Below are 25,629 nucleotides of genomic sequence, written 5' to 3'. Positions count from 1 at the left end.
CTAAAAGCACTCTGCTCGTGTTTGTCTGTTTGTGTGTGTTTGAGAGCGGATGTCACTGGCTCTAATGAATTGAGATGAATGTCGTTCATCTGCAGGTTCAAACACAAACGAATGGGGCTCTTTGCTCTTCTTAAAAAGCCCCGTCTGCCCTCAGACGCTTTGTTTTCTGTGGAACCCAGCAAATAAGTGCAGCCGTACACATTAATGCATATTTGATGCGACTTTGGTCCAGGAGCCACTTCATTAGTGGTAAAAGGCAGATGTAGCGCAGTGTTTTATGTGCTCTGCTGATGGACACAGTAATAAACAGCATCTTTTACAAATCACATAGAAGGCAGCGTATCATCCATGTCCAAGACAACAGATTGAGTGACTCAACTGGACTGAGAACAACGTCTAAAATCCTTGGGATATGCAGATATGGACAGGCATCTACTGAAGACACACGGTGGCCCTGAAAAACATCCAACAGCATTTCCTGTACAGAATGATAGCACAAGAGCAAGAAAAACAATTCTTGATTTGATTCCTTTGATTTTGGGGTGAAATATGACCCAGACATGTCCCTGACAGGTTTGGCGCTTCACCCGTACGCTGTAATAACAAGCTAGAAAGGATAAAGTGTCATATGTCAGTGATTGATTGACAAAACCAGCTCGCTCGAATAAATGTCACATTTAAAATAATACACGAGAAATAAAAGCGCAGTTTACAAAGGTGATGTCATCACACGACTCAGGACAAGACAACAAGAAACACCTGTGTGTGTGTGTGTGTGTGTGTGTGTGTGTGTGTGTGTGTGTGTGTGTGTGTGTGTGTGTGTGTGTGTGTGTGTTTGGCTCTGCCAGGACAACACTTTTGTGCATTAGTGCCGTTGTGATTAGATTACTTGGTGAAATATAATTTTGCAGTGTTGCTGTCAGTGGTGTCACACACACAACACACACACACACACACACACACACACAGGAATCAGATTGCAGTATTAAAATCTGCCGGCTCTGATTGCACAGGGATAGTAGCACCTCCTCCTGCAGAAACACAAAATAAATCAATTAACTCTCATTCCTTCCTTCCATTCCTTTATTCCATTAAGACATTAAGCGCATTACACAGGTCGCTCATTTACAGGAATTTAAACACTCCGAGCAATGACAGATTTATTCAGAGAATTCAACAACATTCTGCAGGTGCTGATTATACTGACCAAATCTGAAGCAATACAGTTTTAGATAACTGTTGTGAGAGATATGTAAGGTGTAAACACACCTTCTAACACAAATGATCAGAATATAGACATTTCTCCAGTCTTCAGTGTCACATGATCTTCAGAAATCATTCTAATATGCTGATCTGCTGCTCAAGAAACATTTCTGATTATTATCAATGTTGAAAACAGTCATGCTGTCCTATATTATTATTCTTTTTTTTTTTTTTTTCAGGATTCACCTTGAATAGAAAGTGCAAAACAAGCATTTATTTGAAATAGAAACTTTTGTAACATTATAAATGTTTTTACAAGCACTTCAGATCATTTTAATACATCATTGCTGAATAAAAATGGTTTAATTTCTTTATGAATACATTTATGTTATACAATGCACACTCCCTTGTCAGCTAAATCTTCATTTAGTTCTTCTTAAGAGCACAGAAGGTCCTGTCCATGACTGGTATGTACTTAACCACATGTGTGAGTTTGAGAATGGCATCTGCTCGTCATGCATCATATAGGCGTTTCTGGACATGCAGGAACAGGCGTGTGATTGGCGTGTTGGTTTGTGTTATTGCTGTGCTTCATGTGGGCTGCTTAATTAGCTGAAACAAATAGAGAGTTCAGGAACCATCTGGGGTGGAAAGAGAGAGTGTGTCTCCATCTGATCGTCCCGCGCGCTACACAGCATCTCTCAGCTTGAGCTGTCTGTCGCTCTGGTGGACGGTCTCGCAGCTTTAAACGCCGCACCAAGATGAATGTGATGCTGATGAGGAACTCATTAGGTATCAGCACTATGGAGCATTTATGTGCGACCAAAACCATTTTTCCTGTACTGATGCTGTTCTGAAGTGAACGGCTCTTCTGTGCTCCATCCTGGATGATTTATTTATAATCACAGAGTCATCAGCAGCGTCCGGACTCTCAGAGAGGATCTCGACATGTGAAGATCTGCTGTGGAGGATCTCACACAGAAAAACAACATCATGCTCTCTGTTTTTCCCCTCATGTAAAAAATAGACGACTAACTTGTTTTATGTGTGGATGAGATGTCTCTGCTTGCATGTCTAGCCAAATGTATCGGCAATCATGCACACAGTTACTAAAGGACCATCTGGATTGTCTGGTGCGGTGTTATAGTGCCACCATTTGCGTGTGCATCTGCAGTATCGTTATGTTTTGCCTGTTGATTTGCGCATGATTTTTGCACTGCAGTATTGTGCTTACTGTTAACGTTAATGTTAATGTTACTTTAAAATTTGTTAAAATGAAAACACTATGCTAAGATTCTGAAGGGCTCATTTAATGGAAAACGTAACTCGTTTAAATGAAATAAACTGCAAAAAAAAAAAAAAAAACCTATAAGCTCATTAACATGTGACCGCCCATATTTACATAATACCTAATTAATATTCAGCAGCAGTATTGCTCAACAAAATGCAGTTACTCAAATCACATGCAAAGAGGTTGGCCAATCATAACATCAGTCATAATAACAAAGTCATTTACACAACTATTAAATGTACACATGTATTTGTAATGCTCAGATAGAATGTGCAAAATGGCAATAAAAACTAATTTTTAAAAGTAATGCATTACAATATTGCGTTACTCCATGAAATGTTACTGATTGTGTTACTTAGTTACTTTTGATGGAAAGAAATGCATTGTGTTACTTTTGCATTACTTTTTGTCAGCTCTGCTGTTTTTTTTTGTTTTTTTTTATAACAAAAACCCCAGAAGTTATATTTTTTGCAACTGTAAAGGCACTTCCACACCAAAACTGAAATGAATGACCCTTAAGCCTTGTTCACAAAAAGAACGATAACTATAAAAATAACGATATTAGCATCCACACCTGTTTATTCTCAGTGCATGCTCATCTGTCACTTTAAATTCTCAAGTTCATTATAGCTGGATTGATTCTGATTGGGTGTCAATGTTTGTATCGTTCATCAGCTCATCAGCAAAAAAATAGTTCTGTGATTCCAACGATATTGTTTCTTTGCATCTTAATCGTTACAGCTGTGGTGTGGACTAACAAATGATTTTTTGCACTGTATCTTTATCGTCCTTGGTGTGAACGGCCTTCAGGCTGAAGTTAGTGGCTCACTCCTGATTTCTCTCAACATGGGACAGGAGAGCTGTGAATATACGGGAAAACAAATTAACTTGCCTTACTTATTTGAAAAAGTAACAGATATTTTGATGTTAATTTTAAAAGTAATCTGTTAGTTTACTAGTTACATGAAAAAAATATAATGTGTAAAATATGGCTCTTGCATGCAACTATTAATGTAATTGAACTAATTAGATCTACTTAAGTATTTCATTTTTGATTTATACTTTGAGAAAATGTCACTGAGAAAATATCAATAAACTGATAATACTAAGCTTGGTCTTTATGAGATGTGTCTTTATTCTTCCAGAGCCCCCGAGACCCATCGCTCCACCTCAGCTGCTGGGCGTCGGGCCCACATACCTGCTAATCCAGCTAAACGCCAACTCCATATTCGGGGATGGCCCCATCATCCTGAAGGAGGTGGAGTACAGGATGACATCTGGAAGCTGGACAGAGACCCACGCCGTCAACTCGCCCAATTACAAGCTGTGGCACCTGGATCCCGACACGGAGTATGAGATCCGAGTGCTGCTGACCCGTCCGGGAGAGGGGGGAACCGGACAGCCCGGGCCGGCTCTCATCACCAGAACCAAGTGTGCAGGTCAGTACGCTGGTACATATTCATTTTTGTACGTGGAAGAGTCAAAACAAGATTCTAAAGTTCCTTCTAAAACATTCTTTATTCTGTTCCACAGAAGAAGCAGGGTCATACAGGTTTGAAAGAAATTAAAATGTTCCTGTATGACTCCTGTATGCTTCTTCAGTCCAATTGATAATATGACTGAATATCAAAGCCCAACTGAGAAAGCCAAAGGTTACAGTGGCAAGGAACCTAAAATGTTCATTTTTAAGTTAACGATTGCTTGATGTGTAAATACAGGAGGTGCATTTTGCCTAGTTTGCAAAATGTATTTATTTCATATATACTCTGATCATACACATGCAGATACACACAAAAAGGGCCAAAATGCAGACTTTGGGCTCCCCCGGAGCAGATGGAGGTTCAGGTTCAGCTGCAGTCTCATAATGATCCACAAGCGCCATCGAAACAAGAGTTTTCCTGTTCCAGCTGCAGCACACCTCCGTTGAAAGTGTTTTGTTTTTTTCCTCTCAGTGTGTTGTATTTGCACATAAATAATTGCCTGGAGCTTCTTCAGAAACATAATTGGAAAATAAAGTAAACAAGTGAGCGTGCAGAGCAGCTATCATTGACGCCACTCACTGTGTGTGTGTGCGTGGTGTTTATATGTTAATCATGGCTCAAACCATGCACTGTATACCACCACCCTTATAAAATTGGAAGCACACGAGAGCAAACACTCAGTCACTCTGCATATAAGGGCCTCGTGCCTTCATTTGAGCACTGTAATGCGATTCTCTCCACGGGTTCCATGGCTCCCGTATTAAACATGGCTAGACTCGGTGAGGACAGATATACGGCTGGTATGAGGAGGCACGGAGCGACGAGTGTCTTCCGGAGAGTGGAAGAGAGAAAGGAAAGAGAGGAGTGTATGCATGGTTTCATTATGGAGAGATGCTCCGTATCCCCAGTGGCGGCACAGTAGCGTGGCCCACTCGCTCGCTCTCTGATTGAAATTCAAACAGGAGCTCCTCTCCCCCATCAATCGCATTTGAACTTTCATATATATTTTTTTTTATTTTGGCAAAAGACATTTTCCAGGTCTGCTTTAGATGGAGCGCTTGCTGGCTTTTTCATCTCCCTCTAGCCAATCACACGCTTATCTCACCTCGGACAGGGAGAACTGAGTGGAACCGGTGAATTTACACAATTACATTTAGATTGGTGCCAGTCTGCCCGAGTGCTCTGTTTAAATTCATATTTTCTCTCTCTGTCTCTCTGTCTCTGACTGTCGGTTAGTTTCCTGCTAAGCCATATTGTCTGGGGCTCGCTTGGCGTGTGCATATTTCACATTTATCAATATTATTATGTTTGGCAGTGTAGTTTATCTTGGTTGTGGGTATGCATTTTGAAAAGGCCGACACAGAGGAGGCATAACTTCCTGAACGAACATCGTCACCTGTATGTGTCTGAGCACGAGCCAAACACACCGATTCTTTCCACTTAAAACCTCGCTGAAGCTCCCAGCCTCGTGTCTGTGTGTGTGTTGAGCTCATGATTAGGTGTGTCTCTATCACAGCCGTGTTCCTGAAAGCTCCCAGTTCAGCAGACGCCCCTCAGGCCTTAACAGTGTTACAAACTATTGCTCAGAGCCGTCCCACGCTTATTTTTTTTTCCAGTTTCATCTCGAATACCTGGAGGAGAATGCTATCCTTCAGCATTCCTATTCATCTCAAAGGCACTGTTTTCAGGCATGGAAAGTAATGCCTGATATATAATGTAAAAATATAATGTAAGATTTACTGGGGTATTTTTCCAGAAATTTCAGCAAAAATCTCCAGTTTATTTCCAGTTAATCTTAATGCTTTCTAGGAGTCAACAGGTGACCACCCATCCCACATTTTATTTTAGTTAATAATAAATTGCATACATACATTTTTTTTTAGTAATTAAAATTGCATACTGGGATCACTGGTGTGCCACTGGAAAAGAAGAACAGGCTACAAGTTCAAGATGCATTGAATTCCGTAAAAATGCATGTAATCAGCTTAAAAAATAAAAGCTTATTGGCGATATAAAGTAATTATCATGCAGTGTCACTGCAAATAGGCTTTCCGTTTAACATTAATCAGTATTTACGTAGTCTAATAATAAGATACCACTCAACAGAGCAACAACCAGGTAGACAACCTGAGGAGACAAGGTTCTGATATTAAAGCTATTTTATCATATTTATAATTTTTCATTCTTGTTGGTTGATTAATCTGAGCACAGATTTAAATGTTGTTCAGACAGAGACATTCTGAAACTCTAGCAGAGACTTGTGGGATTACTGGGGGCTTTTTGTCAGGAGAAACATCTAAGAAGCCGTAGACTTCAGCATTTGCTCTCCGTTTAATCATATTGCTGTGTAGGAGAAACATTTGAGATATTAAGATGATCTCCTTTGTGATTTGAGAAAATGAAAACTAGATTCAGTTCCTCCCGATGTCATGGGAATGTAATCTCTGTCATAAAGAAAAGTAACAAGAGCAGCAGTGATCTTCTGTCTCAGAAACATTCGCTCTCTGTTGAACTTGTGGGCTGTGAGCGTTCAGAATGGAAAAGGTTATGCCTGCTTATTTTTTTGTAGACACACATACATTAGAATACAGGTCCCGTCCGTGCATGTGTTGAGACTGTTTCCTGATTATCAGTGCAAGAAAAACCATTATGACAATGTTCCAGGCATCTCTGCCTCTGCCTTTTTATTTGGTACAAATGTCAAGCCATTTCCCTAAAATAGCAAATTGATCATGTTTCCCATGATTCCCTGTTAAATAAATGAGAAGTCAAACATTGCCTCAATCATCATAGTACAAGTCAGTGCAACGTCTGTAATGATGTCTGGAGAAATAAGCGTGAACTCGAGATGGAATTGAATCAGTGCCCTTTGCTCAACACCATTCAGACGGAAAGCAGAGAGATGCCAACACAGACTATCAGGGATTTATTGCACATTGGTTTCTAGACTGAAGATGGCTTTAGCACAACTAAAAGAGATCTGCTTTGAGAGAGAATGGACTTTGTTTCACTCAGTTCACTTTTGAAATTCACAACTGAAATTCGGTGTGACTTTGGTTTGAACTCAAGTGTGAACGCTCATGAAGAGTAGGGATGCAACAATACCATTTTTTCAGATCCGATCCGATCCAAAGTGAAATGACATTATTTAGTGGGGAACAAATAAAAGTGTAGGACTAAATCTGGTAAAATGTTACACATAGCTCTTTGTATTGATGTAAAATACATTATTCATATAAGGCTATTAATAGTAATAATGCTAATAATGTTGGTCAGAACAAGAAACGCTATAAATAATCTTTCATTGTGCAAAGGTATTATAATAGGAAAATTGTAATTTGTAAATCGTCTGTCTGTTTTCCATTTTTTTTTTCAAAATTGGTGTATTGCAAACCTTCCGTGTGTCCGGGTAAATTTGAAAGTCGTATTCCCATGTGTCAGATAGCCAGAGGGCAGGATGTAGCGGCGCATCTGGTATTGCTGCTTTCTGTTTCTCTCTCTCACTGTGCCGTCTCTCCCCATCACTCTCTGCCTGTAATGCCGTGCTTTAGAGGAGACCACCACCACAGGTTGCATTCTGACAGCAGAGAAAGCACAGTGAGAAAATGGTGTGTCTCCAAGTCAAATCCCTCGCTCCTGCCTCAGCGCTGTTGAAACGCGGCTCACTGTCACACTGAGGAAGAAAAGGTGAAACTACCATGGCTGTAATGACACTTCTGGAGTCACACCAGCCGTCGAAATCTTTTCAACACATTTGATATAGGATGTGACTGAAGAGATGCTTATTGGGGGCATTAACACATTTGAAAAAAAGTGTACTATGTGCATGAAAGGTTTTGAGACCCAGAAACATATTTATTAATATTATTTATTCATATTATTTATGTCAAGACTAGTTAGTATCAGTGAGAAAATTACATTTTCTAATTAAAAATGTTATTTTAATTTTATTCTAGGAACTATTTTTTAAACAATTACATTTTTATTCATTTGTACTTAATTTATTTAATTGCAGCCCTAGCGAATGAGGAAAATAATGCATTATACTGTACAACGCTACTCAAGTCTTTATAGTATGGACATTCTGTAGATGTTGTTTGCATGTTAGACATTTCCACTTTAGATAAAAAGTGTCAGCAAGAACAGGAAGCACTGTTTGTTGAAACAGGAAGTAATAGGAAAAATTATCTGATCTTGGCTCTTTGACCATTTCCTACAAAAAAAAAACTGGCTGAGTATCTGTGTGTGTGTGTGTGTGTGTGTGTGTGTGTGTGTGTGTGTGTGTGTGTGTGTGTGTGTGTGTGTGTGTGTGTGTGTGTGTGTGTGTCTGCCCAACAGTTGAATGTAACTACGCAAGTCTAAACAGGACTTGATTTCAAACCATCACACTGGGGATTAATTAACCACCAGATTACAAAGTCACAAAGCAATTAACAGCACCACATAATGAGAAAACATGCATGCTAGCTTGCAGGAGATAAGATAGTTTGTGTTTTGAGTGGCATGTTAGAAGTGGTTGTAGAGTTGTCTGTTTCTAACAATTGTTGGATCTCCATTGCCCCAAAGAAAAGTAAAGATGGAAAACTGAAGAGTCTGAGAAATAGGTGGCCAGAAGAGGCTAATCATAACATCCGGCTTGTGTATATTGATTGATAATAGACTCCAGGGTAAGGGGTGGCTATGAAAAACACATAAGCCAGAAAGAGTATCTCGGAGTTGTAAAGTTATCATGTGGTCCACACAGCAGAGTATAGTTTAGAAATGTATAGAAAATATTGCAAAGGAAAAGTGTGGATAGAAAACATTAGAGGTTCCAGCACTGAACCATGAGGTACGCCGGTTATGAATGTTTGGGATGAGAAGAGTAAGACTTACTAGAACATCATTATTGTTGGCCAAGTTGGATATAAACTAGAAAAGTGCTGACCTGGAAAAAATTAGCATGGAGTTGTGTGAGGATTCTCTCTCTGGCTTACTTGAGTCCTGTGGTTAAAGCAAGGAAAGCAGTTTAAGTGGAGTGACCAAGTTTGAAGCCAAATTTCAATTAAAGTTACATTTCATGGAAATCAGATTGCGGCACATGCAGTGAATTGGCTCTTTAGCCCAGTGACTAAGTGTTTTTTGTAATCAACTAATATAAAAGTATAGTAGTAATACATTAAAGTATGCCAAATAAACATAAATTGAAGGACCCATGCCTAAAGAAGGTTTTTCCTGATTCTAAATGAAATTATAAGTCTATTAGTTTAATCCTTTAATGCATGACATCCATTAATGTGGACAGATCTTTAACTGCTTGGAGTGTAATGGTCAGCGATTAGCTTTCACCCTTAATTCTCAGAACTCTATTCAAAATGAGGTATCCCTGAAATATCTGTTTTATTGCAGAACACTTTGAGTGTCACTTTCTTCAAAGTATATCATATGCATCAGGCGGAGGGAAATAATCCTTGTTTTTTGTGGTGTGTGTGTGCGCATGTGAATGTTTACTGTACATCCAGGCTGCATGTTTTGTACTCTTTGACTTTGAGCACAGTGTGTAGGTTTAAGGTTGTGCTGTAGTGAGAGAGAAAAGGTGCTGTAATTATCATGAACTAAATGAGTGTGTGTGGTTATAGTGCTGATTGTGCTGAACGCAGGCTCTCCAAAGGCCCACACACACGCCATGCTCGATTTAGCAGGCCAATTTTCAATTAAGCTACATCACAAATGAACATCGGCCATTTCAGGAAACATCGGCTTCCCCTTTTTTCTGCCTATGTGGCAGAATGTGAGATTGGATGAATCCAATCGCTAATTGTCATCGTCCGTCAAGGTGAAAGCCTTCTGGGTAAGTACAATAAACATGCCTCGTGCAGCATGCCTTACGCTCTCTCTCCTCTGCAGCCATGCTTTTCTTATTTAAGCAGAATCATTTCTCAGTAGGAGACCATCTTTTCAGTGGTCATTTTATATTGATGGATATTTTAAATCTCGCTGTTCATGTTGCATGGTAGAGTGCATTGTTTTGTAAGAATTAACTCAATGTGTCGATATGTAGCCAGTTGTAAAGGTTGAAAGTCAAGCATCTACAGCTCTAATGGTGGACTTTAAAGGAATTTTAATAACAATCCGTGGGAGAAGTGAGTTTGGGTTTTGGGTTTTACAAATAGCCTAAAACTGTGCTAAATGTGGGTAGAACCAAATATTTTACATGTTATTGAGGGATAATTAGTTGGGGAATTGCAGCTTCTCAGATGTAATAAAGAAAAAAAGTTTTTTTTTCAGGTGAATAAACTGGAGAAATATGGTTGTTTGTTATTATCAGAATATTATGTGTTTCTCTTCTGAATTACTTGTATTTAGTGGCATGCCAGCTCCCCGATATGAGAGAAATCATTACTTGTTTCTGTTACACGTGCACTCCATTCAATCCGTCAGTCTATATGGAGTGTGTTTGTGCAAGCGCATGACTAAATGAACCTGACTGCTACATTATCACCCCAGCAGTTTCCACGTTCTTTACCTCAGGACTCGTTCTGTGTGGCGCTTCGTCCACAAATGATTTCCAGGAGATGATTTGCACTCACAGAGTCTTTTAAGGCAGCTGTTATAACCTTAATTTTAACGTTCAATCCATAGAAGATTTGAAGAGGTCATTAAGCCCATTAGCCTGCGGTTTAAGATGATTGATTAGGTCTCGAAAGACATTGATCAGGTTCCTTGAGTGTGTGTGGTGGAGGGGAATAAATCGCTGAGTTTCCCAAACTCTCATTAGTTTCCCTTCTCTCATTAGACGTGCACATGTTTGTGTGAGACTCCTATGTCCTAGTTTCTAGCGCTTTACTCCTTTGCTTGCTGTTTTACCGCAGGAGCGCAGGTTCTGTTTGTGTATTTACTTAATATTCAGTGTCCCAGCCTATCTCATAAAGAGCGCAGGTCTGCAGATCCAGCAGACAAACATCATAGAGCCTGGAGATTATCAGTTTATGTCCAGAGAACGTTATTTAAATGGAAATTACTTCCTCTCCTGCCACACGCTGTACTTTATTTGAGCTCTTTGCCACGCGTTGCTGGCGCTGGGTATTAATGTTAATGGTGCTTGTGTCTTTTTAGCATTCAGAAGATTTTCTCCACTCTTAACATATTGTAGGTGTTTATAGGTCTTTTAATGGCTTCATATGGGGAAAAAGTTGTCATAGAAACATGCTCTGGTAGGCCATTTATTCTGAACAAAAGTGTTGGCCTAATGGATCAGTGCTACCATATCTTTAAATCATCTTAAAGGGAAGGGTTTTTTTTTCTTTTCTTTTTTTTTCACCCAGAAAATGAAAACAAAGCAGCAGAAACACAACAAAAGCAAATGAGCCTGCAGCGACTTGCATTTTATCCCCAGTGAAATTCTGATCCCCTGAAAGGAGCAGTGTATGCGTTTCTTTATGTCTTATGAACTGGCCATATTTTTATTTAGGATTGAATTTATTTGGACTGATTAAAAATAGTGCAAAGTGGCATAGTTTTACACTTTAATATTCACTACACGCTTTAATTGTGTGTAAAAACCCCTTAAAAAAAAAAAAAAAACAGCATTACATATTACAACATATTAGGTATGTTTTGAAGCATGGCTGCTGGTCATGAGCTGGAACTAGTTGCACATGACCAGCTAAGAACCAGCTTAAACCAGCTCAAACCAGCAGCGGTGCTTCAAAACATGCCAAACCAGCATATGAAGAACAGCATGAACCTTCTGCCAATGTTCTCCTTTTCTGCTTGTATGTTTTTCAAGCAGCGTGAAGAATGAGCAGGCAGTGTCTTTGGCTTCTGGTTGACCTGTGCCTTTAAATCTTCTCCATGTGCTCTTGTCCCCTGTGTTTTACTCATTCACCTCAGCGTGCAGAGGTGGGTTTGTGCACATATAATGATATTTATTCCCTGCCCTTATTACCCATAATCCTGAGCGAGTGTAGTGGTTAAGGTGTGTGTTGACTCTATGTGCTTATCAGGTCCTCAACAGCCCTCATTTGAATTTCAAAAAAGCCAATTGGATGAACATGCTGCTGGAGTGCAGGTACGAGGTCCGTTTTACCTTTTACTGGCCTTTCATCTGCCTGCCGTTGCTCTCTCTCTCTCGTCTCACGCTTCCACAGTGGCCTTCCTCAGGCAAAAAAAACACATAAACCACAGCCTATTTCCACATGCCGAATCTGAATTCAACATTTTCAATCTCCCCGCACAATAAAATCCCAATATATTACAGAAGCCCAACCCCCCCTCCAACAGCCATGAATAAAACATGGTATGAAAAAAAGAGCCGTGACCAAATATTACCCCATCAGAGGAAAGGTAATCTACTGCACACGCCATCCTTACTGCTTCAGAAGTTCACTCTGCCCTGATCAATCTTACTGTAAGCGCTGTCGCAGACGAGGGAACAGTCCTTACTGAAGGCAGACGCAAAAATATGTGGGTAAAGTGAGAGGTTTCTTGAACTGGAGTCTGTCTGACTGTACATTGATTTTCAGTGCAGGACTGAAGCCGAAATACACAGCAGTGATTAATTCATGGAAATGCCAGCATGCTTGAGCAGTACAGAGACTTGAAGTTCACATACGGAAGCCCACAGAGCTCATGCCTTATGATCTGTTCTCTCTTCTGTTTCTTGTCATTTATCTTGAGATGACAGAATGAGTGAAAAAATAACAGAATATATGATAACTTATTATTAGTAAAGGGCTGGGTTGACAGTCTCCATCAATCTATGCTTTCTGTGTTTTAATCTATGTTTTCAGTTGGTGCATGAAAAAAACTTAACTTTAACATTATTCCTATCCCATAATCACAGTAAGCTTTGTTGATTTTGGTATGAAATAAAGTCTTGGCTTTGTTTAAATGTTTCTTTTTCAGTAACTAATTGAAGTATAAACATAATTATCTTATTAAACATATAAAAACTGTCTTATGTGCAGTTTAAATCCTCGTATGCTAGTCAGTTTTAAAGTGTTGTTTATTATTAAATTAAATTAAATTAATGCATTTAGCAGACACTTTTATCCAAAGCAACTTACAATGCATTCAGGCTACCAATTTTTACCTATCATGTACTCCCGGGGAATTGAACCCCCAACCTTGAGCTTGTTAACGCAATGCTCTACCACTTGAGCTACAGGAACACTATTATATTTCAATATAAATCACAGTTGAATTTAATGGTTTGTATTGCTAATTTTAACATCAATATTATAATATTGCACCAACTGACAGGGTTCTCTATATAGTTTGCAGCATCAGTTGAGAAAGTTTTTTTTTATATATATATATTTTTTTTATTAAGATAACTTGATATGCTGTACCTGATAAATATCCATATGAATCACAGTCAAATCAGAACTGAACTGAATCAAGAGCTTGTGAATCAGACCTGAACTGAATCATGTATTCTTTGTCAATTTCCAGCCCTAATCATTATATTTATGTCTGCTGCATGTGATGCAATAAAACATTAAATACTAGCTGCCCTCGGTGGTAATCTGAGTTTTCATACAGTACATACACTGGATATAATTATACCCCAAAATTCTTCATACAGTGGACTACCAGTAAAATGTATATATAAAAAAAAAAAAAATTGGTAACCAAAATTATTCAGACACTTTGACCTGAGCAGTGTTTTTTCTTTAATTGCCAATGTGACCTTTTTCCACCACAGACTGAACAAAATGAAGCATTGCTTGGTAATTGGTTGACCTAAATTGGTATTATCTAATTGTGTACTTAAAGTTAACAGCTGAATAATTTCTGGTTGATTGTAATCCATTACATCCAAGTTATCTGACATTATCAAGATGAATTTGTTCTGACACAGTTTAACTCTGAGTTCTTGTCATATTTTATTACCATTTTCTAAATATGGCGAATAAACTGTGATGTAAGAAATGTTGAAGGTGTCTGAATAAATGTTGGTTTGACTGTATATTAATGGAAAAGCTATACTATTTATAAAAAAAAAAAAAAAAAAAGCTGAGCTACTGTAATGCTACTGAAAGTTATTTTACTATATATTCAGAGATAATCTTTTTAAAATGTAATAATATTTCACAATATTACTGTTTTTGCTTAATATTTGATTGAATAAATGCAGCCTTGATGAGCAGAAGAGTCTTCTTTTAAAACAGAAACTCTGTGTTTTGAACAGCAGTGTATTTATGTGAATGTGTTGACTCTGCTAGCTCCAGCTCTATGCGCGGCTGTACCATGCCGTCTGGACGGGCCGCTCACTAGGTTGTGCAGCACGGCTATAGAGTTTATATGGTAATGTGGTCTATAATGTAACAATAATGGCAAAAACACAAGTGCTTCTGCTCTCCAGCGCTCTCAGACACACAAACACACTGTTTCCGGTGACTCCATTCAAAGTGCTGCTGAAAATTAATCAAGCAATATGCAGACAGAGGCCAGATGAGACAGCGTGGAGATGGGCGATACATTATGTAATGAATTTATCATTCTCTGTCTGAACAATATCTCCATCTGTTGCCCCGTGTTTCGCTTCCCTCTGATAGTAATAGAGCTCTCTGGAGAGGTTGTGTGACACTGTGTGTGTGCGTGTGTGTGTGTGTGTGTGTGTGTGTGTGTGTGTGTGTGTGTGTGTGTATACGCACATTGGGAAAAGTGCTTTCAATTGCACCCAACTCAGAAGCTAAAAGCGATGCAAGAAGTAATGCACATGTTCAGAGAGAGGTATGGAAGGCGCTACACGAGGCGCTTAATTGAAAATTTTGATGTGGTGTTGATCGTTAGGGGGGGCTGCGAGATTGCCTCATTGCTTTATGGGTAATTGATATGATGCTGCTGTGACACGCTCACTGTTTCATTTTCCCTGTGGGAATAGTGTGAATTAGTTTTTTTTTTTCTTCTTTTCTCTTTTCTTTCTATCCGCTCCCTCGGGGAGAGACAGTGGAAGGCGACGTGCTCGTTTTTTTATGATTATCTTTTCTCCCCCTCCCTTGCTCTCTCATGTCCGCTGCGACTGAAGAAGTGATTTATTAGCGCTTGTCAGAGGAGGATAAAAGGTGAAACATAATCAAGTGTGGGATGCACTGAGGCCTGTGTGTGTGTGTGTGTGTGTGTGTGTGTGTGTGTGTGTGTGTGTGTGTGTGTGTGTGTGTGTGTGTGTGTGTGTGTGTGTGTGTGTGTGTGTGTGTGTGTGATGCACTCTCACACCTTGAAAGAACGCCGGATCTTTTGAATTTCCTCCTCTTCCTCTCAGCTGAAGCACTGGACTGAATATTTAATGCGTGTGTGGTTGTAATGCTTAAATCAACAGCGCTGAGTGAACTGAAACAAACTGGGCCGTCGTGATCAGTCTGACATGGCAATCTGGGTAAATCGGTCACCAGGATTAATGAACGTTCATTCATAACATTTAGTTTCCAGTTGAAGTGTGGATGTTTAGAGATGATGTAACACTTCCCAGCTCAATGTGCAGAAACACCTGTAAAAAAGACGTGTAGGTTGACCATTGGACCGTTGACTGACCAGTGGAAGACAAGCATTCTTGAAAACATTATTTTTGCCATCGCATTTGGTGATTGGTGCAGAAACGACAGACTTCATCTGTAATCAAATCAGTCCACTCATATAAACTTACTTTTTCGACTGACAATATAAATATCAAAATGAAATTCCAACACACATTTAGAATGACAACAAAGTATAATGTTTGCCAAGTTACAATTAAATATATCTGGAAAAAGACCTAGAACTGGAGTGCATGCTGGTCATTCTGGCATCTTCTTCAGGCATTCTGGCAGTTGCATTCGCAACTCATTTAACTTCTGCCCACACGGCCTGAAGAGTTGTTTGAGAGTTGAAGAAAGATGTTCAGTTTGTTCAAAAAATATTGTGAAAGCAACTCCTTTTTTCCATTAAAATGTGCCACTATATCAAACACAAAAACACCAGAAACAGAGTCGATTTTAATTCCATTTTGAATCACACTCTCAGACAAAAAGGTCCAGAAGCTTGGGCAGTATCCTACCCTAATTTACCCTAGATGGTGCGTATTAGTAGCTTCACCCCACTGACAACTGTTGTGTGGGCACTTTTCCTTAAACGTGTTGATACTGAGTAAAAAGTTCACAGACAGGTTAGGTGTCAGCTACCAAACAGACCCGGTGCTGGCTGGAGAAAGGTGTCAGAGGAAGCTAAAGAAGATGAGACGCATAAAAAACCTCCCATCACCCCATAATCTCACTCTTTCCCTTGTTTATTTGTCAAAACAAAGATTATGGGCTGTCCCTGGTTGCCTAGTAACACATAAGGGCCCTCTGTGCTTCCTAGCGGGAGGGAGATTTGAGGCCTGACAGTAGAAAAACATATGATGATGGAAAAAGCTTAAACTAATCCAGCTCTTCACACTCTAATAGTCCCGCAGACGAGAGACAGACAGATGGAGGGAAGCCGCAGAGACTCTCGCAGTGAAACGATATGCAGGAGCAAGTGGGGCTTTATTAGGATTTTAAAGTCTCCTGTACACCCCTCCTGAAGTGAAAATGTTCCTCTTTCATACTTCAGAGGACTTGGAGGAATAATTGACCAGAAACTTTCCGTCATGTTTTATGTCGTTCAGCAGGATGTCCGTGCTGCTCTTTTCCGTAATGACAGCATGTCTGATGAATGCGACTGTCAGGCTTACAAAAGGGCTTATTTTTTTAATTTTTTGCATATTTGTCACATTTGAATGATTCAGATCATCAAACAAATTTTAACATTACACAAAGATAACCTGAGTAAATACAATATGCAGTTCTGAAATAATGATTTGATAAGGGAAAAAAGCTGTCCAAACCTGCCTGGCCTTATGTGAAAAAGTAATTGCCCCCTAAATCTAATACCTGGTTGTGCCACACTTGGCAGCAACAACTGCAATCAAGTGTTTGTGATAACTGCCAGTGAGTCTTTCACATCACTGTGGAGGAATTCTGGCTCACTCTTATTTGCAGATTTGTTTTAATTCAGCCACATTTGAGGGTTTTGAGCCTGTTTGGACTGGACTGTTTAAGGTCATGCCACAGCATCTCAATCGGATTTAAGTCCAGAATTTGACTTGGCCACTCCAAAACCTTCATTTTGTTTTTCTCGAGCCATTCAGAGGTAATAATAAAATTTGTTTCATGATCTAAATCTTTTGAGTGTGACAATAATGCAAAAAAAAAAAAGAAAAGAAAAAAAGAAACAGGAAGGGGGCAAAAACCTTTTCACGGCACTGTATGTGCTATATTCCTGAGGAACAGACTGATATTTAAGATGTTATTCACTGAAAATCTTCTCATGTGCTTTGGGTCTCTGATCACATTTATGTTTGTACGTATTTAAGAGGTGTCTCACCAGGGTTGATGCCATTTGCCATTGGGTCAATACTGTCATGTTTTAATACACGAGCACATAAATGAGATTTCATGTTACACTGAAAAAAATGGTGTAGAAACATGTTTAACTCAGAAATAGCTAGTGAATTTCACAAACAATTACAAAGAAATGAGAAATAGCATTAAATTATGCATAACATTTTGAAGTTTGAAATCTGAAATCGTACTTTCTTTTAAAATTTACCTAATGTGTTTGATTTACAAAAAAAATAAAAATAAATACAGTGTACTTTTATGCTGCTTTTTTTATACAAAAGCAACCATTCTGCTAAACTTCCCAACAAAGACAAACAAACAAATAAACACCATGAAGGTTTGCAGATTTAGGCTAAATCTTCATTTTTGGTGAACTATGACTGTAATGGGGTTCCTCTGTGTATAATATTATTCTATCTACTTGTTTTCTTTTTATAAATGTATTAAAAAAAACACTTGACACTAGCTTTCTCTATTCTATTTCTATTTTATCTACCTGTTTTCTTTTTATTTATAAAAAATGACTCTCTAACACTAGCATTCTCTATTGTTTTTCCATTCTATCTACTTGTCTTATTTTAATTTATAAAAAAATACATACATACATAAATAAATAAATAAATAACCAAGTTACTTGTACTGCATTTGACTAATCAGGACTTGTCACAACACTTATGTAATATTGCTCTTTTGTTGGTTTCATTGCTTCTTTTGCTTCATTTGTAAGTCACTTTGGATTAAAGCGCCTGCTTAATGATTAAATGCAAATGTAGATGGATGAAAAGAAACAAATCCATAGCTGACATTTAGTAAGAGCTGCAAATAAACAGAAATGTGGCTAGCATGTGATCTTGGAAGAGGTTTTCTGAGCACAGTGTGAGACATTGTTGAGATCTCCTCTGATCTGAGATGAATGGGATCTTTTTCTCAGGGGAAGCGTCTGAGCAGCAGGTGGTTTCAGCTGAAGTCTGTGTTATTAATCTGGTTTATGATTGGGGGAATGAGTTGAGATGTGATGGCTCTTTCCTCTGGGTGACCCGCAGACAGAACTGACACCGCAGCATAATGAACAGACGCAAGCTTCTGCTCAGCAAGACGAGCTGATGAGTTGACTGGACTCCAGTAATTAGCAGATGGTGAGGGTTCGTTATGTATTCATCCCTCGAGTCAGCCTCGTTTGGGCTCTTTACAGGTGTTTACACATCGATTCAGCCGCCATCGAGCGGGAGCTGAGAGGATGTAATGCAGAGTTATTCTCTGATACGGTGTCAGTGTCAAGGCTGATGATAAACGCTGCTTTACGCTGTTGTGGAGCGTGATTTAAGCAGAAGGTCTGAGATGTTAAAAGGTTATCAGGTGAGGTCAGTTCACCCGTTTCACACTTGTTCTGCTGTTTTCTAGAGAGTCTGAGATGATGGTTCTGCTTTATGCTTCACGTGGTCTCACATAGAAAACAAGATTTTTGTCCATTTTGCCACTTCCATTGAGAGGACGGGAGATGAGGAGGAGAGAAGGGCAGCGAGGTCAACATCAAGTGCACTTTTCAAAGTTAGAAGTTAAAAATTCAGCCTTTCAGAACTGGAAGAGAAGGCGGGCGCAAGCGCTAAGCCATGGCTCCATCAAGAGGTCAAGGTTTGGCTGGTCGCTTTGGTCCAGATTGGCCCTGAGAGATTTTCTATATATAAAGAAATCTTTGAGCTGGTAATCTTTAAAGCAGCTGTGGCCAGCCCTGCTCAAATTGGCTCAAAACGCCCTGGCTGCAGAACTGAGTGTCAATGAGTGCAAGTTTCAAATCACAAACACCCCGGGGTCCTGCGTCAGCCAAGCAACTGCCATTGAGATGAATGGGAGCGCTAACAGATTCCTCCGTCCAGCTCTCCAGCACACTAGGGCTGAGTATGACACCATTTTCATCATGAGATAGCAATTTTGATTCACAAGCTTGCAATTCTATTTAATTTAATTCAACATTGTTTCATTCGCATATGCATGTGACCCTGGAGCAGAAAAGCAGTCATAAGTAGCACAGGTATATTTGTATACCTTGCCAAAATTATAGTTTTTTTTATGCCAAAAATCATTAGGATATTAAGTAAAGGTCATGTTCCGTGAAGATACTTTGTAAATTTTATGCCATAAATACTTCAAAACTTAATTTTTGATTAGTAATATGCATTGCTAAGAACTTAATTTGGACAACTTTAAAGATGATTTTCTCAATATTTAGATTTTTTACTTTTTTTTTTTTTTTTTTTTTTTTTTTTTTTTTTTTTTTTTTTTTCAGATTCCAGATTTTCAAATAGTTGTATCTCAGCCAAATGTTGTCCTCCTCACAAACCATACATCAATGGAAAGCATATTTATTCAGTTTTCAGATTTCAGAATTGACCCTCATGGTTTTGTGGTCCAGGGTCAAATGTCAGGGACAGCATGTCAGTATGTTTCAAGGAAAACAATCTCTCTACACTAAATCTGTGAACTATGAACAGCTGATTTGTAAACAAACGTTTAAATTGCGTTTTTTTAATGTATAAAAATAACATTTTAATGATATAGAGTAATGCTTTTACTGCAATTCATTTTTTTAAATAAACATTTAAACAGTGGCTGTCATAAAAACTTAAATACATGCAAAACTACAAACATTAAATGAATAATGCAGACAAATAAAAATATAATGAATATGTATTATAGTGAGTTATTTTTTTCTTGCTGGCTATCAAGTTTATGGGCATCGAATGTCTCTGCATATACGTGACATATTGCTCATAAGTTGTTTGATTTATGAAACACTGATTGGTTGATTACATGAGACAGGATTCATTTCAGTAAGTTCTGTTTCTTCTGATGCCACTGCAGCGATCGGTCATGTCCAAAGAGTGTCAGAACGACATTTATTGTTGGTATTTTATAATTAATTTGACCAAATTTGAAATCTTACACTTTATTTCATATCAAAAGTAAGAAAGCACAAAGATTATTGCAATTATTGGATCCAATAATGTTTAGTAAATTTTATTTATGCATCGGCAGAAAACAACATAGACTAAATATGAATCGAGAATCGATATCGGTTCATCGATTAAAATCAATCAATAACGTCAGCCCAGCCCTACAGCACACTGTTCTCTTTGTTAATACACACTCACAACATTTGTAAGGAAGCAGAATTCAGTTTTCAGCAATAACCAGCTCATGACGAGTGAAACAGAGCGCTGGTTCCCATCGGTCAGAGTTTACAGTCCAAACACGAGCCGTGTCTGTCGATCTACCGTAAACAACGGCTGTTTAGAGGCCAAATTGCGGATGATAATAAAGAGCTGATAGTGTCATATTTTAAGGAGCTCACACTGTCAGATAGATGTGCGTCTGCTCTGTGTGTGTGTGTGTGTGTGTGTGTGTTTCTTAGCTCAAGTACGCACCATTAGCAGACTGCTGCATTGATTGTCTTGAAATTTATGAAGCGCAGCCCATTACAGACCTCTCTCTCGGCCGTTTTCTGTTTCCTCCTGCCCTCAGGGAGTCTCACTTGTGGTGTAAAAGCATAATTAAAGCTAACCAATATTGGATCTTTAGCCGTGATTACACTGTGCTGGACATGTGCGGCTCCCTGAGTAATGGCATTATGGGAAGTATGTGGGCAGACAGTCTTTGTGTTGGCCAAATATGTTAGAGGAAACACGTCGATGAGACGAATAAGGAGGGATCAAAGAGGCCATCGAACGAGCGCGTTCTGAATGGCTCCGTTTGAGAAAAGCCATCCATCTCCCGTCTTCTCTTTTTAATATCGGCTCAAAGATCCACCGGTCCGATAAACAGCCCTTCAGAATTACATTCACATTCCCTGACCCTCCAATTTATAGCAATTAAATAAAATGCCTCCTATTACTCTGGCCTCTCTCTCTCTCTTCCCTTTGCTATTTCATTGCTCCATTACATGGACTCGAGGATAAATTGGCTTTGTGATCAAGTGTCGCCCCTGTAAAGCTCTCGTTTATACACAGGCGCTCTCGCTCATCGCCACTCGTTTAGTCTGAAGTAGCGGCAGGACGTGTTTGGGGGTTAAAGCCATCTTCAGATGCCGCTGAAGGAAGTGAAGTATCACTCCGTGGCTCAACAGTCGGTGAGGAGCTGAATGCTAAATGACTGCAGGATCACACCTGCTTTCTACTTCTTCTTGTTTTTATGAACAAAGCAATAGAGAGAGAGCAGACGTGATATTATGTGTGAGGAAGAGCAAACATCAGCTGGAGTATACAGTGATCTTTGATTACTGATCTGCTGAGTGTTGACAATAAAAAATCATGAATTATGAACAATATTCTGAGCGATAAACAATATGATTTGGAGTTTTTGTTTCAGATCACGATTGCTCTTTTTACCGACAGTTTTATTTTAATATCATTGAGATTAAAGCTTCTAACAATCCTTGCTGAAAAAAAAAAAAGAAAAAATACTGCCTGCATTTTCCTCCCATACAGACTAATTCAAAAAGAGCAGATGTGTTTTCACCTGCGTGAAGTGGCAGAACAACAGCAAATCGATGAGTCTATTCATCAGGTAGCTGTGCCATTGAGAAGTCATTGTGAATGAGATTACCATTGATCTGTGCTGCCGGACTGACCCGCCTTACAAGCACAGCCTCTGTGTAAATGTGTGTGTGTCCACCGACACTGATGCATTGTGAAATGACACAAAGCACTGCCTCGTGGGAAACAATAACGCTTGCTAATGAAATCAATGGCTTTGCTCTTTGCTGTCTTGAAATGTCACTCTGCATTGGGTTTGTTGGTTGGAGGTAAGAGTTTTTGTAGTGTGCACTTGGTAGAGAAGATCTCTGGTAAGCATGCAGTCAAATAATGTGCGTTTGCAAGCTGAATTGAATGTGACTGGAAAGACAGACTGACCAGCGCTGCATAAAACAAAGAAATAGACTTTCTATTGCCCAACAAACATACAGCGTGAGCAGTGAAACAACGCTATACCTTTTATCTACAGCAGGATAGATAATATACGCTCTGATTTATTGTGCACGCAGCCTTCATTTATGCGTGGCATTCAGCGTACTTTACAAACAGACTGTTTGTTTCTAGACTGGCCAAAGATCAAATATTAGACATTTGTCACAAATATTGGAATTTCTGAATCGTTTCCGAACAGGAGCTAGAATTTACACTCGCCAAGCATCAAAACTTTGCATCAAGCATCAAACTATTTTTTTATTATTATTATTTTAACAATACTTGGCAATGCAATATGGTTTAGCCTGATTATCAAATGGCACAGACTATGTTGTAATCATATAAATACTGTATGGAATCCCTGCGTTTCCCACCAAAATAAAAGCTCTATGGTTTAATGTTTGAAACAAAACAAGCAACCCGAAATATTAGTATTTTAAATGTACTGTCATTATATGAAATACTACTACTACTAATTTGTATTTGTATTTTACAGTTAAGTAGTATTATATTGATATTTATTTAATTATATTCATTTTTTTATAATTTGGTTAAAAAGTAATAATAATAACAATAATAGACTTTCATATTAATAATTAAAATAGCATTTCTCCATTTTTTAATGAAATGATGTATATACAGTTTCATAATTGGTTTTCTCCAGTCATGAAAATATTGTAAGCCCTGTTTTTCCAAGTCTCCATTGAATAATGATCAATTTATTACTAATTTGAGGAAGGTGTAAGGTTATTGGGGGGGGATGCAAAATGTACCAGTCATTTTCTTTTTTTAACCTAAAACACAGTACAATGCTTGATTCAAAATGCAGAGAAAACGCCTTTGAAAAATCAATTTGGAAAATTCCTCCATATTAACGCAGCTTGCTATTTACAGGAAGTGTGTGTTTTGAGACACCGTCCAAAAGTGCCGCTACTTCCTGTGAAGTGCAGAGGTCCCGGCCAACGGACGCGGTTTGTGTGAGGTGTGGACGTGTCAGAGGGAAGTGTGCTCGGATTTGATCATGGAGTGGCTGATCAATAAAGCTTTATTACAGAGAAGTAATGCTTTAATCTAGCAACTTAATGCAGCTCTCCACTCGTATTGATCCCGGCTCAGAGAGACGGGAAGAGGGAGGCTGGTCATTGTTGGCAGGAAAAATGTTATCTGTGTGTGTGAGAGTGTGTGTGGTTCTGGGTTTGATGGGCCGTGCCAAATCAGAGCAATTCATTGCTGTTCACCACTACGTTTTATTGCTTGCTTGACATTTAAACTGATGGAGGATGTCAGGGATCTATCAGCCTTCAGCTCGCCACTTAAATTCACGCTTTTTCCAGCCAGGCTGAATTGATCACAGGTCGTGGGTGTGAATTGGATGCATATAAATTTCCTCTTTCGTGGGTTTTACTCGACAGTGAGTGACATCTCCTTATCCCCACGGCGACAGGCGCATTGTCCCGCCCCCTCCTGTTTAAAAGATCCACAATCGTATGATCGCCATCGAGAGCTTTCTAAGAGCCGTGAGATGCTTTCTTCTCCTCCGTTTTGAAGGTTTTAGACTGCCAAATAAATAACAGTGTCAAGGTCCAGGAAAGTATGAAAAGCATCATCAGAATACTCCATCTGTCATCAGTGGTTCAACCGTAACGTTATGAAGAGACGAGAATATGTGAATGTGCCGCAGATCACTGATTGGCTGTTGTGTACACATAACAAGAAGAGAAACATGGGTAATTTAGAAATTGACATCGGTGTTGGGTGTAATGCATTGCTAAGTACTTAATTACTGTAATTTAATTACTTTTCCCTTGAAAAATAAAGTAAGGGATTGCTCTTTTTGTAATTTAATTACAGTTACAGTAATGTATTTGCAGTAAGGAATTGCATTAAAGGGATACTCCATGCCAAAATTAAAATTTTGTCATTAATCACTTACCCCCATGTCATCCCAAACCCGTAAAAGCTTTGTTCGTCTTCGGAACACAATTTAAGATATTTTGGATAAGAGAAGAAGAACGACGTTATGCAACAATTCCTCTCCTCTGTGTCTCTCAGAATTGTTGAATAAAGTTGTTATTTTTGTTTTCTTCTCGTACAAAAAGTATTCTGGTCGCTTCATAATGTTACGGTTCAATCACTGATGGCAGATGGAGTATTCTGATGATGCTGTTCATACTTTCCTGGACCTTGACAGTGTTATTTTTTTGGCAGTCTATGGGACAGTCACAAGCCTCCCTGTTTTCATCCAAAATATCTTAAATTGTGTTCTGAAGATGAACAAAGCTTTTACGGTTTGGAACGACATGGGGGTAAGTGATTAATGACAACATTTTCATTTTGCGGTGGAGTAACCCTTTAAGTGCTATATAGACTATAGATAATTCTTTATAAAATAATTGAGGATTTAACATCAAAATGTAACATCTAATGTTAAAATGCTTGTTAAATGTAATGTAATATTTATTTGAAAGAGTTAAGAGAGCAGTGTCATGTCTGTCCTTGTATTGTTCAGCTGGTCGAGGTTGACATGGGATATAGAAAGTAATTAGTGATTAGTAGGGATGTAACGATGTAAGGGATTCGATTCGATTCATGATTTTGATTTCATGATTCGATACACAATTTTTTTAACAAAGTGAGATTTAAGACAAATTATAAATTAAATGTGTCCTTTTATTTTTGCTTGGACAAAATGCGGCATGTTTCTTTGTGAAATTGAAATATAACACTATAATAATATACTCATATAGCACTTGCCTCTTTTGTTGGTTTTGATTGCTTCTATTGTCTTTATTTGTATGTCACTTTGGATAAAAGCGTCTGCTAAATAATAAAAAAATTTAAATATAATGTAAATGTAAATAATAAAACTAAATTGAATTTTTAAAACAAACCCTAAATCAAATAAATAAGTAACACAAATAAAATAAATCTCTTCATATAAACAAAATAAGGCTTTGTCTGTGTTCTTTCCATTTAAAATTAGAGGCATTCACAGCATTTTAATCATGATCCAAACAAAGATGCTGCATACATGCAACATGAACAGTTTTTAATCTAAATTAGATTGTATAATTTCAAAATCTGAAGCAAAAACAGAATGTTGTGACTTCAGTTTTGTGAAACTATACATAAAAATATGAAACAGCAGACGAGCTGAACGAGACGCAGATTCACTCTCTGCCAGCAGGTGGCACTTAAAGCGTTTCCTTGGTTACCGCTGTAAACAAAGCAGTGCTGCACTTATGAACTTTAATATGCACAATACAGAGGCAAGATGAAAAGAAAAATACCATCTAAACTCTTCTAAA

General features: G+C 38.5%; 1 protein-coding gene across 1 annotated transcript in view; it reads left to right on the top strand.

The window, feature by feature from the left end:
- The window catches only part of LOC109051605 (receptor-type tyrosine-protein phosphatase kappa-like), a 151,815-nt gene that overhangs the window by 81,822 nt on the left and 44,364 nt on the right, over positions 1–25,629 (top strand). The window contains 1 exon segment of the mRNA XM_042746354.1: positions 3,640–3,933. Coding sequence (XP_042602288.1) covers positions 3,640–3,933 — 294 coding nt within the window.

This window comes from Cyprinus carpio, chromosome B20 (assembly GCF_018340385.1).
Source record: "Cyprinus carpio isolate SPL01 chromosome B20, ASM1834038v1, whole genome shotgun sequence".
Taxonomy (NCBI): domain Eukaryota; kingdom Metazoa; phylum Chordata; class Actinopteri; order Cypriniformes; family Cyprinidae; genus Cyprinus; species Cyprinus carpio.
This window is presented reverse-complemented; position numbering and strand designations above follow the sequence as displayed.